Source organism: Arvicanthis niloticus, chromosome X (assembly GCF_011762505.2).
Source record: "Arvicanthis niloticus isolate mArvNil1 chromosome X, mArvNil1.pat.X, whole genome shotgun sequence".
NCBI classification, from domain to species: domain Eukaryota; kingdom Metazoa; phylum Chordata; class Mammalia; order Rodentia; family Muridae; genus Arvicanthis; species Arvicanthis niloticus.
This window is the reverse complement of record NC_047679.1, coordinates 21605031-21620709: the sequence shown is the minus strand read 5'-3', so window position 1 is coordinate 21620709 and position 15679 is coordinate 21605031. Positions and strand designations below refer to the sequence as shown.

The window sequence follows — 15679 nt, the reverse complement described above, 5'->3', positions numbered from 1 at the left end:
ATATGTACCCTACAGAACGGTAAGCAGACTCCAGTTTTCACAGCCAGCAAAATGCCGGGACTGTAGGGAAATGGTTGTAAGGAAATCTATTCTTCCAACAACTTGCATGAGCTTAGAAACTGACTCATTGTCCACCATGCCTTCAGATGAAAATTCCTCCCAGGTATATAACCTTGATTGAAACCTTGTGCGACTAGCTATGTCCAAATTCCTGATCCATAGAGACTTCAAAATAATTACTATGTGTCACTGTAAGTCTTTTTCTTTGTAGGACTGGAACTCAAACTGAGAGACTGGCACATGTTAGCTTGACACATGCCACACTTCTAGTCTTCATGTCAATATTTTGTATATGTGACAGGAGAAACAAAGGGGAGAAAGAGAGAGTGGAAACAGTGAACATTGAAGACCAAATTTCAATTGACATGCATAAAACTCTGAGCACATATCTTTCTTTGCGTGGGCACTTGAATACACACACACACACACACACACACACACACACACCTGAAAAACATGTTCAGGTAAAGAACTCCTTGAACTTTAGAGTCATTTTGAAACCCAACTAAGATGTAAGTTAGATCCAAGAACATGTAGAAATATTAAGACTAAGGAGAGCAAAGCTCAGGTTTTGAGATCTGGGTTAGTGTAGGTTCCAGCTGTGTCAGGAAAGATGTGTTTCAGGCAAACAAACTGCTGTGCTGTCTGTCAGGCAGGCGCTTGTCAATGATGTTGAATGGATGGCCCCTGTCAATATTTTTGAAAAACTAAATTGTATGCCAAATTACAAATGTTCAGATCTTGGCGAAGAATAGCTATTTGTACAACTCACACACTTCACTGTGATTAGGCCACTGTGAAGTTTGTGTGTGTGCATGTGTGTATGTGCATGCATCTGGTGTGTGTGTATGTGTGTTTGTGCATGCATCTGTGTCTTCATGCAAGTGTTTGCATTTTTTGAGACTTTTCTCAGATGTTTCTTTACTTAGGACCCACACAAGGCTAAAGAATGGAATTTGAGTACAGTGAATTGGCATTGGACCCAACAAGAGAAAGAAAAGTCTTTATTTTATGGAATCTTCATTAAATATACCATTAAATAGTTTCAGCAGTTTCTGTGTAAAATGGGTAGATACTGGGTATGTTTAAATTAATTTAATCATATAATGTTAAAAAATCAATACCTTGGTCAGCCATATTCAAAGTTCCCATCAGTCATATGGGGCTATTTCTTACCATATTGAGTATCAGTCAGAAAATGTCTATTACTATGGAAAAAATCTGTTGGATAATGCTGAGTATTATTTTGGAAGACTGGCTTAGATTCCTTAAGCACCTAAGTAAGGCAGTCTTCAATATTCATAGTTCTGATAAACATCATTTTTAGTTGCTATGTTTTAGTTGATCACTAGTGTGTAGCAACATGGTTTGAATTCTTCTTATGACATGTTAACTGTCATTGTTTAAAGGACCAACTTTTCTGCAAACTCCAATCCAAAATTCACTACATAAAAGGTGTATGTGTGTGTGTGTGTGTGTGTGTGTGTGTGTGTGTGTAATGGTTAGTAGCAAATCACATCCTTTCTTTCAAAGGCTGATAGTAGCAACTCATTGAGGACCTGTTGGTCAGTTCCTGCACAGTGAGCAGAGCCTGTAGTGGTGCTGCCTCCTTTGGTTCCCTGAGTGATGAGACCTCAGACATTTTTAAAAGGGGGAACACTGGGAGAAACACTAGGAGAAAGAACTAGCCAGCAAAGCTGCAAGTGCCACAGAGAAACTGAAAATGGTTGTGCTGGAGGTAGAGTAATTGAAGAAGTAGCTGACAGTGTCTTCATTTGGGAATAAAGGGGTGCAGCCAGAGGTGTGAAGAAGAGTGCTTGAGAGAAGAATGAAGCTGTCTCAGAGAAAGTGACAAAAATAGTTACATTAAAAGAACCCTTGGAAATATTTCACAAGACTCAAAACACAAATGCAAAAACTTATGGAAGCTCATCCAAATTTAGAAAAGGATGTGACAATTTGTCGAATCACTTAACTTTTCAAACTATTCTTGATAGGGTTTTATTGAAAAGGCTTGTTTCAGTTCTTTGGTTTCTTATGTCCTTTGCTTTTTGCCTGGGCATTTGAAAGCATTTTTAATTGGTGTATGCATATTCATTGATCTTAGTGAAAGGGCTTCACAAAAACAATTTCTCTGAAGTATATCTGACTACTTTGATCATATTTGCTAATCTAGATTCTTTATTTTATGAGGAATGGTTTCACTAAAGAACCCAAATTGTGCTCATACATGGCAATTGAGTAATTTAAACTAATGGAAAGCTAGACATAGTGCTTCTTAGCTACAGTCTCAGAACTCAGGTGGCTGAGGTAAGAGGGACACAAGTTCCAGGCCAGTCTAGACTACTTAGTGAGACCCTATCTTAAAAAAACAAACAAGCAAGCAAAACTCAAACAAGTTTCACTAAATTTCCTAATGTTCACAAACATATGCAATTAGCAGGATGAGGCATGTTCAACTTTGACAGCTTTTCTTTTCAAAGCTGTAGGTTACTATGGTCATTATGATGGACCTACACACAAGTCTCAGCTTGGCATCTTCTCATCCAGATGTATCGTGGAAGTGAAGGCTGCAAGGATGACATTCTTTCAGAACTCCTCTTTTGGCAGAGAAGGATAAAGGCTTGCCCATTCTAGAATAGCTACACCATCTTTGACAGAGGTTGATTCCCCGTGTTGATCACTGTGCCTGCATAATATTTGCCCACATTAGGAAGTTATTCATAGGTGTTGAATGAGTAGAATCCTTCTGCCCTTTTAAGTGAAAGAAAACAGTCACGGATCACTGATGAAAGAACAAGCTAGATAGATATCAGCCACCAGTGAAAATGCAAACACCGGGAATAGCATTTTGTTTGGAGGTTTCCAAGAAACCTCCTGTTAAGGTCTTGTTATGAAGCTTCTATAGTAGTAGGTTTCCATTTAGTTTTTTTCTAAGATCTGTAGTGTTAGTTTTCTCTCCTCATACTGCTGTATACTACATGGGAGTAATACACAGTCTTATTCTGTTGTGAACCTTGTAACCTGATAACTACTGGCCTAACAAGGTATTCCTACTTTAACAAATGTTATGAAAGTAACCAAATATTTTCTGATTTGATTTAAGCCCTACTCCATAGAACTTATGCCTTGTACCATGAATTGAGCCACAAGCCTGTGAATGGATATAATCATAAACCACAGGACAAACCTAATGATTTTATACTGTCAAATGGACATAGTATTAAACTGCCCCCTAATTTCTTATGTCTATATTTATAGATCTGTTGACCCACATCAGAGAAGCAGCTTTTTTTGTAGTGGATGGCTATAAAAACAGAAATCCACAACTGGTCAGAATTCAGAAAATAAGATATCACAGAGTGCTAAGTTTTAAATGGGACACCTGTATCATATCCCTGTCCCCAAGACTCAAGGATCATAATGGAAGAGGAGTCAGAAAGACTGTAAGAGTTGGAAGCATTGGTGATTTGCTGTGAAACTGTCTTAGTGGATGTGAGACAGCTGTTTCACAGATGAACTTACAGTGGCTATAAGTACATACACAAGAACAGTGTAGGCAAAATCTCCCCATGAATTTGGACAGGGCTCATGAGTTCCTACCCTTAATTGAGGAGCCATTGGCAGCTGATAGCTGGTGGGGGAGGGTTATTTCTTCAGGGATAATCTCTCTGAAAGGCTACCATGTACCAGTAGCTAGTCCTACATTCATGCACATAAAGGCAGCACTAAGTAGACTCTGTGGGCTTAAAAACAGAGCACATGGAGAAGAAAGTGATGGGGAGTTAAGGGAAGGGTTGGAGGAGAGAGTGGGCTGGAATTGATCAAACATATCATATGCATATATAAAATTCTCAGACAATAAGAAAATAAAAAAGTACACCACCACATATATTTGTGATTATAGTGAGTTTTAACTGTGTATTGTGAATAAGCCAGCACAAATGGCACAGACTTTCAGTTCAGGCTGTGAAGTATAAAACTAGAATAAACAAGGGAAAACAAATCTAAGGCTCTAAAATGAATGTGTAAGATAATTGAGATGCAATTATAAATATGATGAAGAAGACCAGAAGAATCTCAGCTGAAGGAAGTGGGTTAATTTTATAAGTTAAGTGGGATGATTACCTATTTTTTCCAGCCCAGTAGGAATTTCCAGCAGAGTAGAGATTTATTTCATCCCATTATTTTGTGCAGCAACAACATTTAGTAGAACATTTTTCCATGGATATCTTATGTAGGGGATTTGAAATTTATCATCCCTCCTCCCAAGGTAGGGGAACATCATGCAAGAGGAGGTGGGGAGACTGTAAGAACCTGAGGATGGGGAAAGGAGTGTTATGAAATGCTGTCCTGTGATCATGATCTAGGTCATCCATTCATGAACTCAGAGCAGTTGTGGTCAACTGTACAAGATCAGGCCTACCTCTAATTGAGTTATTGTGAAGATAGGAGGTGGGTATGTTGGAGCACTCTAAAGAGGAAAAATGGGGATAGATATTTCAATATATAGTTCACATATATGTATATGTATGTATATATTTATATGAAATGAAATTCTCAAAGATCAGTTTCAAGTGAGATATGTAGCCAAGGAATAATTGGAATAACTAAGACGATCAGGTTTAGCGATGCTAGTCAAGCTGTTATGAATATAAACAATTCAAATGGTAGAATACTTGCTCCTTGATATTTTAAAACTGAGTAGCTATTACTGCAACCTGCCTTTAAATGAGAATCAGTCACATTACATCTAAATGTCTTTTTCATACTTTATGTACTATCAGAGAGGAAACAAGTATTGAAATCTATAAAGCCAAATAGAAAAGCTAGCCTCATAGGCAGGCAGGCAAGCCGCAGACAGGCAAGCCTGCATGCATGCGCGCACACACACACACACACACACACACATACACGCACACACACAGACACATGCATATCCCAAATCAGATTAGAGACAGTCTAATACTCATTTAGTTTTATTTCTCACAAATATCCCCTCTCGGTGTCTATCTCTCCTCCTTTCATTTCCCCATTTATTTCCTTTTTCCTCACCTTCCCTTTTCCTTAACTGCTGAGGATGGAATCCAGGGTCTTGCACAAGGCTCCCCTTAAGGTTTCTAAGTGTTTAGAAAAGATGAGGAATTGCCTGAACAAAGCTGATTCACTCTCCTCTTTTTTCCAATTTTAAACACAGTTATCAGTAGCCCAATGAGTGGTTAAAAAAAAAAAAAAAAAAGAATAAATCGCCCTATTGCCAAATAAAGAAAAATGCAGGCAGAAGAGATTAAAGCAACATTCTGAGTGGCTCAAAAATAGCACTAAGGTAATTGATAATTGGCACTGGAAGAATATGCAAATGGAATATAAGCAAATGGAGAGTGTCTACCACGAAAAGATGGTGTTCTTAGCAAAATTAATCAAACGTGGTGGCATTGTAGCTAATGGTTTTAAAACTTATTTTTAGCCTCTATTTTCTAGAAAATAATTTCTTGTATGACTAGATTCATTCCCACTGAGCCCCAAATTGGTAGATTCCATGTTAAGTTTGACATCGAATCAACTGTGTCAAATAGCGGCAATGCTATGACTGTTGTTTGTGTGTCACCTCTCCCTCTCATGCCAACAATATTCCTTGTGACAAATTCACTTACATGACTGATGAACAAATTAAGATTCATGTGCTCACACCAACTGAGTTCATAGTTAAACTCGGAAGAGTGAAATGAATGAAAATACCAACAAATAAAGAGAAAGAAGTGGGGAAAAGATGGCAGTAATTGTGGACAAGGTCTCTGGAAGCTCAGTTTGTAAGGGACTTTCACTTTCATTACCTTTTATTTCTGTAATGTTTGTTTAGCGATATGGAGGAATTGCCCATTTTTATATGTGAAGTGGCATCGTGGTTGTTTTTTAAAGTTCTTATTCCTAGAAGATTCCTAATGAGATATTCATAAATTAAGTGACATGATACCAGGGTGGTGCTTCTAAATCATATAGGCTGGGAGGAGGTGTGTGGAAATGGAGCAAGTAATACTGACCAGGAGTTGATGTCCATAGAGTCACCAGTTGGCACCTTTAATAACTACATGCATTCTTGCATGCTTTTGTACCTTTTATAATGATAGCTAAATAAAAATGGCGAGAGAGACATTTGGGAACAGTGCCAGTTCCATGGTCTTCAAACTTTGGTGAATGTCATTCTACCTGTAATGGTATTTTACATACATGCACCAGGCTTATGCTTGTTTATTTGTTTATTTATTTATTTAAAATTATGTACATGTACCACTGTACTATTATGCCATTATAAAACATACACAAACATAAAAAAAACTAGATAAAAATAAACACAAGTATCACTCTAGTATGTTCTTTCTATACTCTAATGGAAGTTCTAATACGAACTCCAGTTAGGAGCCCCATGCTTAATGAAGGTGAGGGGACCTTTTGAGATATTTGAATAGTAAAGACTTTGTTTAAGAGAACAGAAACTTACTGGAGTAACCACAGGAAATGGGAGATTGGCTAGAAAGACCCAGAGCTATTTCCCTGAGGCTTCTCAAAGAACCACAATGGAGTAGGAAGTTGTTCTAGCTAGATTTGCAATTTGAAAAAGGACCATCATTTCCTTGTATGCTTTTTTTTTTCAGAATATGCACTACACATAATGTGTTCTGCACACAGTCAGGATACAATATGCATTGAAAACAAATATCCTCCACACAGTATCTTGGGCAATATATTTAACACAACAATTATGATAATTAGATCTAACATTGAATACTTATTCTCCATCAGATATTGTGGTAAGAACTTTACAATACACAATTTTACTTAAAACTTGTGAAAACCCTATGGAAATAGATTTCATTACTGAAGTCCATTTCACAATAAGGATATCAAGACTGAGAAATAGCTTTCCCAAGATGAAAGGGCGAGGGAATGGCAGGACCAAAATTTAAATCAAGATGTTTCTGACCCCAAGCCCCACATTTCATAACTAGTAAACCATAATGCCTCCAGAAGGAACTAATGATAGTGTCTAAACCAAGAGATCATAGAGATGATTAAATGAGATAATACATGTGATAATAATGTTTAGCACATTGTCTGACACAGAGCACACATCCTATTATTGTTTGTATTATAGTACACAGAATATTTGCTAAGATTTTCCACAGTAAACACCACTAATGTCTCTCAACAGCAAAACACCAAATATTTAGAATTGTAATGAAATAATGTTTTATTATTTAATCAAACATTATTTATAATAACACATCTGACCTCCTTTCCTTGGTTACAATCTGTAAATCTGTGGTGTTGCATTTGCTGAGTCTCTGTGGAATGAATGGCTGACCAGAGAGAAATAGCAACTGTAGACCTTGCTAGGTCTCCTGCATGGCAGGCTACAAAATGGGAAATATTGGTTCTTGCTATACTACTCTTATTCTAAGCCATTTACAGAAATAGGAATGTGGGGAGCTTGACTACAGAGTGATCCAGAAACTACATATGTACATATCAATTTAACTTATGATTGAAGAGTTTGCCTTCTTTTGTTTTGACCCAAAGGTATAATTTGAGTGATGACAGTTCAGAACGCATCTTTGTATTCCCTTAGTTTCACCTGAAATAGTCAAATTTGCCATGTTTCTCTTCAGATTTTGTATTTCTATCAGCCAAATGAAGTACTCATTAGGTAAATATTACTTTGTCAATCATGGTTTCAATTATGAGCACATTCATCTCTCCTTGATTTTCTGGAACATTCTAGATTTGAAATTTTGTCCCAGTAGTAGGCTGTCCTTTCATGTTTTGTTGGTAGCCATTCTCCTGCAGTAGAGGGGCTATATGAAGCCCTTCATGGAGCTGAGGGCTAGGAGCTGAAGGCTGAGCTGTGTTTCCCAGGTGCTAGGGTGCGCTCTGATTTACGTTACTGGGTCTGCACTTTTTGTGCTCATTAAATCTTCTGCTTTTGTGTAAATCTACAAACACATTATTAGGTGTTCTCTAAAGGAAATCGTAAGCTTCATGGTTGAGTTGGAAGGAAATAATGCCTTTGGTTTCTGTATTTTTGACATTGAGTCAAAGCAGATCTCTCTTTTCATCAAACAATTTAATTTTAGCATTACTAATTCCATTTATTTTATGTAACTAGACAACCCATACCTTTAGCTATTGCCTAGGATCCTGCACATCATTCCCCCAGTTCTTTTATTTGGGGAGCTTTTTAAGTCTAGAAATACTGTAAAGAGCATTTATGCTGACACAATGGAATCTGCCCATCCCTGCCAATCTGTAGCCCAAATTAGTATAAACCAAAATTGAATATGTGGGGATTCTTGGAAGAAAGCATCCAATAACAAAACACTATGAGCAAAACATTAATTTATTATATATATTTTCTAATAATTCATAATAGCTTCTTGAATTTTAAATATATTTTTGCTACTTCCAATGTTTAAAAATTATAATTTTAAAACAAAGGTACTGTTTTATATACATTTTGATTTCTTTTCTATTTTTTCTTTTGGCTTTTTTTCTAAATATGAATGATAGGATATCCAGGTATCCATTTGAAAGGAGAGGTGATAGGATTCTTTGTTTTCCTCTAACAATGTAGAATTTAAAATTTCATATCATTTGCTTGGAGTTTTGACTATATGAAAAATAGCCAAATGCCCTCATTTTCTCATATATTCCTTCTACATGTATATATGTATAATATAAACAGAATACATCTGATTAAGACTTTTCAACATTTCATCAATGTAACTTCTATCTCCTATTTTATATAAAAGAACAAAATATACAAGAGAAGAAAGGAGACATCTGTTCATTGTACACAGAAAGTAAAGAAAAGTTCATGTATGGCTTTGCAAAGATAGATTATGATGTGACTTTCATATTTATTTATTTAAAAGCATCTTGAGAGAACGTGTTAGTGTGCTTACAAGAGCGGCCATGGTGGTTGAATGTCGCATCGATAGTCCAATACTAGGATCTCCAGTGATCTTGCCAGTGGCTGCCTCAGCAGCTTTCAGGAGACAAATATAGTTTATGACCACTTCATCAATCTTCGCTACAATTTCTTGCCGCTGTGTTTCAGAGTTCACGACTTTCACCAACCGCATGCAAGCTTCTGTTAGGCAACAGAGCACTTGAAAACTGGAACTCATAGCTAGGAGCATCTCTTCTGGGCTTTTCTCGGCCATTGCCATTTTCCTACAGGCACTTCCCAACTGTCTGGACTCAATGGATAACAGTTGCTTGTACTGAGAAAGTGTAAGGTCATATGCTTCAGGGCGTGACTCATCCCTCTTTGCCTTGGTTGCCCTCACAAGGCAGAGCAGCTCATTGGCATCATTCTGGGCTTCAAGAAACCCATTGGGCATTCCATATGTGTTTGCCTTTAGGGCATTTATTCTTGCAATCCGGGCATCAAAAGCCAGATTGCTGAAGTCCAAGTCATCTGGGCCATCTGGGACTTCTGTCCAGACCTTCAGTACTGTCCCTCTGGACAGTTCTTCCCCTTGCTTCTGCTGTCCAACAACCAAGGATGAATTACTTTGTTCCGGCATGGCTTGGGTTATCTGTGGTCGATAGAGACAAGAGACCTGAAGAGTGGCCTCTCCTTCCTCTTCATCCTCATCCCCATCTTCATCCTGCCCTTGGTTTAGAAAACAGTAGCTGAAGGGTCCTCGGCATCTCCAGTTGCTGCTTTCCAGCTTCCGTAAGGGTAGGGTCCTATACACCTTTGAGTCTTTATAAGACATGGGGGACCTTTTGTGAAACTTTCCCTCAGAGATAAAGTGCATTGAGCTTTGGGAAAAACTTTTGGTGAGCTTCTTCCCAAGAGGGAGTTCTGCTCGTCTTTCTGAACTGGCCTCCTGTGCTTCTGTGATTCCTGGATACTTCAAGCCGACTACACCCTTGGTTCTCTCTTGGAAGGTCTCCAAACCTATGGGTCCTGAGGGGATACTGCTGCTATGTCTGAGAGCCCTCTGGCTGGGGGGTGTCCTGAGACTCCCCCCTCTCAGATCTGCCAGCCGCCAGCTCACAGCCTCTCCAAATGCCTGGTTTCCTTGGGAGAAATCATTAGGGTCTTGATTTGGGCTTGGCACCTTTGATTCCAAGTGAATATTTGATGGTAGCAAGATGGGATCAACTTCAGGACGTGGAGACCAAGCTGAAGGCATGCCTCCTTTTCTCTCCTTCCCAGGCTCTGTCAAAGCTACACTAGGGGTAGTAGAAAAACAGAGTCGTTAAGCATCTCTTGGGTGGACATTTTCACTACTGCTCTATGGGATGCCTGTCATTTCCCAGGAGTCTATTTAAAAAGAGTTGCTATGTGTCAGGGTTACCCTGCTTCCCAAAGATAGCTTCCTAATAACTTATTCATGTCAATGGATGGCAAGAATTTCTGGAGTCTATTACTTCTGGAAGTTACTGGCTCAGTTGAATTTGTCTAGAAATCTGAAGCATTTGTATGGAGACAATTGTAGTTCATGAATTTCCAAAGGTTAGATATATAGTTTGTAAATAAGCATCCCACTGCATACATTATCCCAACAGGTTTGAGATATTTAAGTTTCATCTTAAGGGAATTGGATTAATTGGGGCATGGGTGACAACTTTTTAAGCGTTCTAATTGAATTCTTGATAGTTAACTCAGCCTCCTGTTTTTAAGAGGACAGCATGAGTTGTAAAGTTTATTTGGTATAGGGCTTGAGGTCAAGACACTAGACAAGCTGCTCAACTTCTGTAGGAAAACTAACATATTATATGTAAAAGAACAAGAGGTAATGGAGGCAAAAACTCTTTGAAAGCCAAATGAGCTGGGCAACACTCACAGATGATTTGCCTAGAGTAGGAAACCAAAGCTAATGGTGAGTTTGGAGGCAGCATCACAGTCTTTTGAAGACTCAAGACATTTTTAAAGGGCAGGACTAGAAATTAAGCTGTATGAGATCTCAGTAACCTTTACTTAAGGCCACTATGGGAAAAACACTATTGTCATAACATGAAGCCTTAAGAGCATCTGCTTGGGTAATCTGATCAGCTAAGTAGGTCAGGATGAGGGGGCGCCTGCTGGGGCATGGGTTATGGTGAGCACAAAAGGTGACTGTGTTATCTTCTTGATACAGATTTTATCATAACCCTTCCAACTCTTCTCAACACAAGTGTCCATTGGAGACATGAGACTATTACTTTAGGGAAGGTGTCTCCCAAAGGTAAGACCGGAAGGCATGACTCTGCTGAGACACATAGACTCAAATGCTCCAGTCTGCCTTACTGCCTGCTCTGTATCCTTCTCTAAACAACATGACAGCAAAACTAGAAAGGGGTGATCTTAGCAAGAAGGAAATCAAAGTGCTATGTGATCTTATGCAATACATTCTTGTAGCTGTAGTCATAGGGGGACTCTGCGCTCAGAATTTAGAACAAAATTTATGACTCCATCAAATTCTAAAGTAAGAGCAAAGCAAGATTATAATGAGAAAAATCTATTTCCCACATTGTTCCAGACTCAAACCCCACTATTTATTGTCACTGGGTCAGTGATTGCTACTAAACAGCTCCATGGTCTTCCCCCCCTTTTACCTTTTACTCTGTATTTTTAGGTTTATTGTAATAAGGCCCCCATGCTCCTGGCACATAAAATAAAACACTAAATCCATCATTGCTGTACCTGTGGTTTCCTTAATCTTGGGCAGTCGATGGCATCCATCTCTCAAAGTGCCAAACAGGGGGTCGGCATTAATGGCTGTGTGCAGAGCAGGCACTGTCATGCGTGGACACATCCCTTCTGTCTGTGGGTGCAGTTCCTTGAAGGTGGCTCCATGGTTGGGATGGCCTGGTGCTCTCTCCTCTGGTGACATATAACTCCCGCCTTTCCCAGAAGCATCTGGAATCAGGTGCTTCCCCATGGATGGGCAGAGGGGAGATTCCACAGGAGTAGCGCAGGCACTGCTACTGCTGCCCGGGCCACAGCTTGTGTCCACTGAAGAGCCTTGAGAGCTCTGGAGAGAAAAATGGCCCTCACTCTGCAGGGATGACATTCGCTTGGCCAAATGGTAGTCACAAAGGCGGGCCACATTGTCTTCAGCCTCAGGAAGCTTAGTGGCATGGTCACAAGTGGGAGAGTCAGTATCTTCAGGGTTGTCTAAGTCTTTGGCTGAGGCTACACAGGCCATATCTGTTAGGAAGCGGTCCCCTTGGCCAAGTCCTGAAGCATCATCAGCCTCTCCTTCCACAGTGCCATCCTCTTTCCCTTCAGCCTCTCTGTTACCCAGACCTGGACCTCTGGGAAAGGCTTTCATGGCTGTTGCTTCCATTCCACTTTTCTCTACCATGCCACCATCAGAGGCCACATACCATCTTTGGCTGTCCTTGCGAAAGGCAGTTCTCTCCAGGTTAAAAGTGCTGAGGTGTGGATTGTCTCTTGAAGACATAGTGCCAACTTTGCCTTTGGTGTCCTCCTCCATCTCTGCCAGTTTGGTTCCTTGCTGTTTTTTCCCTGGTACATTCCCACTCAGGGGGGATTTCCCCTCTCCCTCAGCAAGCTTGCTTTTCCTTTTGCTGGTACAGGAATATGCCACTGACCCCATGTGCAGTTTGCTAAAATAGTCAGTGACTGACTTGGTCTCCATGGTTTCTGGCTCCATTTCCATGTGGTCTGAGTGAAGGATCTGCTTGGAAGGCACAACTTTGGGTGGGAGGTCGGTCGCTGGGCGAGCAGCCAGGCCATGGGAGGACTTTGGAGGCAAGCCCACAGAGGGGGCTTTGGAGGTGGGGAACTCTGTCTGCTCTTCTGCCAGAGGGTGATAGCCTTCATGAGTAGCCAAGAACATGCGGGAGAGGCTTTCCGACTGCTTCTGTGCTGCAGCTAGCTCAGAACCCTCTGTCATTTCAGAAGAGTTAGTCTCATTGCCCGAGTCTGATGAAGACTCAGGACTATAAGCCCGCAAGATGGCTACACCTGTATGCCATAAAAAACAAGAAGCAGTTAATGGTCGGAGCAGAGGCACTTAGAGACATGCAAGAAAATGTGGCTCGTTATAATTACAAAAATGAAACAAACAACAATGACAAAAACAAAATAAAAAAAAACAAGATTTTTCCCTTTTTAGTAAGGACTATGATTTTATTGCACAGTTGTTCCAGAGGTGGGGTGGGACATCATTTTTTTAAAACTAGCAACAGAGGAAATTACCTAACAACCCCCCCCCCATGATGGTAGTTCAGCATATTTATGAAATGGGACATGTATGAAATGGAAACACCACATAACAGGACTCCAAGAACAAATGACTCAAAATGATGAGATGACAATGGTTATCAGTGAATAAACGTAACAATGGTGAAAGAACCTGAATTTTCACTCTTCTGCTGTTCTTCTGAAAGAGCTTCTAGGGCTTCCAGTGTGGAAACGACGGCAGAGTCCAGTCCCTTCTCACACTTGCCCTCTGCACTGGTGGGCACAGCATCAATGAGGGACACAGGGATCTCCTCATTCTGCAGGCTGCTGCCTTGTTCTTTGTCCTCATGGAAGGACGTTGCCTGGCTCTGAGTGTCCTCTTCATCAGAACTGTCTCTAAAGCCAGGTGGGGGAGCAGCGATGGCCATGTTCAGAGAACGCAGGAGGAAATCATCCTCATTATCATCTCCTTCTGGAGGAGGCAGGGTCGTGAGATCAATAATATCATCACTTGATCCGGACAGGTCAAGGATGGCTGGTTGGTTCATTTCACCCACCACGAGGTCCTCCTCACAGCTCACCTCATCTTCATCTTCTGCATCATCTGTATTTTCTGCATAACAGATGTCATGTAAGAGGGGCTCTTCTATCCCCTCAGGGGCCTCAAAGTTCTTCACGTCACCTATGTTTGCATATACAGAATTTGCCACAAACTGGATGCTGTCGGTGTCAGGAGTGAGGTCCAGGTTTTTCATGTCATTGGCACTGCTGATATAGAGATTCCTCTGCTTCTCTAGCATTTCTGGATTCTCATCTAACATTCTTTCATAGCCAAGAGTTGGGGGACTCATGCCATCATCTAAGGCAAGATCTCCAAAAATAAAGGACACTTTAGCTCCTCGCGGAGATTCCTGTGCTTTCTTCAGAGTGTCTGGACCTGAGAGGGTCAAAAGGGACCGCTGAGCTAGGCTTCTATAGTTGGCCTCACAGGAGGCATCACCTGGCTGAGTCAGTGGCTGGCTAAGTTCATCTGAACTGTATGTGTTGTCAATATATAAGTGCCGGTGCTCTTTGGGACACATGGTGCTGTCTGTCATCTCAACTGTCTTCTGCTTAGAATCTATATATGTGATTTGGGCTTCTTGTTCCCCTTCGCCAATGAAGGTGGTCATCTGGGTCATACAGTTCCAATCAGGACCAAGGAGATTAGGCTTGCCTTTATTTTCTGTTCCTAAAGAGAAAGAATCATATAGATAGGTTATTATGCTGTCTGTTCTCAGAAATGGTAGAGCTCTCTCTCTCTCTCTCTCTCTCTCTCTCTCTCTCTCTCTCTCTCTCTCTCTCTCTCTCTGTGTATTGCATACACTATATACAAATGTTTGTATGTGGCCATATTCACCAATGAGCATGTACACAGAAGCCAGACATTAATGCCTGATATCCATCTTTATCACTTTTCACCATCTAGTTTTGAGTCAGGGTCTATTGCTGAACCAGGAGCTTGCTGATTCAGTTAGGCTGGCTGACTGGTAAGCTGCTGGGATCCACTTGTCTCTTCCTTCCCAGTGTTGGGATTATAGCTGCACACCAGCAGACATGGATCTTCATGTGGGTAATAAGGAGCCAAAACTCAGGCCTTCATATTTGCACAACAAGCATCTCATCTTGGGAGTCATCTCCTCAGTCCTTCCTATTTTGTACTTTAATGGCTTTTTATCACTCTGTAACCATTCCAAATGGAGTGCTAGTTGCTATAGGCCCCAGATGTGAGATTCCTTGGTTAGGAGACTTAATCACATTGACACTGCACAAAATAGAGTTGCTGTTTGATAACATGTAACAGCATCTGGGAGGAGAGGGTGATATCTTAATTCCCTCTAGCCCTTGCTTTTATTATTGGGCCTCAAAGGTATCCATGAACAGAAATATATAATAAAAACTTTTATAATCCTTAAAGGTGATATTCTAATAGATGGTTTCCCCAGAAAATACTCCCATTTACTTTGTGAAGTGAGATCTAACATTCCCTAGTTGGTAAGATACGATAATGACTTCATCTTGAATTATGAGATACTCAAGGATCTTCAGAGTTCTCCTACATTTATTAAGAACTAAATGGGGTACTTCATTTTCAGCCTCCTTGTACCTTAGTGGTAATAATATATTCATGTATAAATGTTAGTATTCATATCTATATGCATATGTATGTGTGTATATAATACACAAGATGTATCCCTCACAGGACTTCTTTTTAGCTATTTCTGGGCATAGTTAATATTTAGGCTTATTTCAACATTCATTTGCATCATGGGAGTATGTGAAGATTTGTTTGATGTTTCACACCAATTAAAATTGCAAAACATGAATTTAAATATTATTTTATTTGCTCTTCAAGGGTCTTGTAATGTGTAA

General features: G+C 40.1%; 1 protein-coding gene across 6 annotated transcripts in view; it reads right to left on the bottom strand.

The window, feature by feature from the left end:
• Nucleotides 1–6310: 6310 nt before the first annotated feature.
• Nucleotides 6311–15679, bottom strand: part of Frmpd4 (FERM and PDZ domain containing 4) — a 617514-nt gene continuing 608145 nt past the window's right edge. For 5 of the 6 annotated variants that reach the window (XM_076919095.1, XM_076919093.1, XM_076919092.1 and 2 more), the window contains 3 exons: nucleotides 13440–14498; nucleotides 11759–13048; nucleotides 6311–10300 (listed from right to left, as the gene is read on the bottom strand). In XM_076919095.1, coding sequence (XP_076775210.1) covers nucleotides 8976–10300; nucleotides 11759–13048; nucleotides 13440–14498 — 3674 coding nt within the window. In that variant the 3' untranslated portion in view covers nucleotides 6311–8975. Of the gene's footprint in view, nucleotides 10306–11758; nucleotides 13049–13439; nucleotides 14499–15679 lie in introns of all 6 variants that reach the window. The other variant, XM_034485555.2, reaches the window with a different exon arrangement.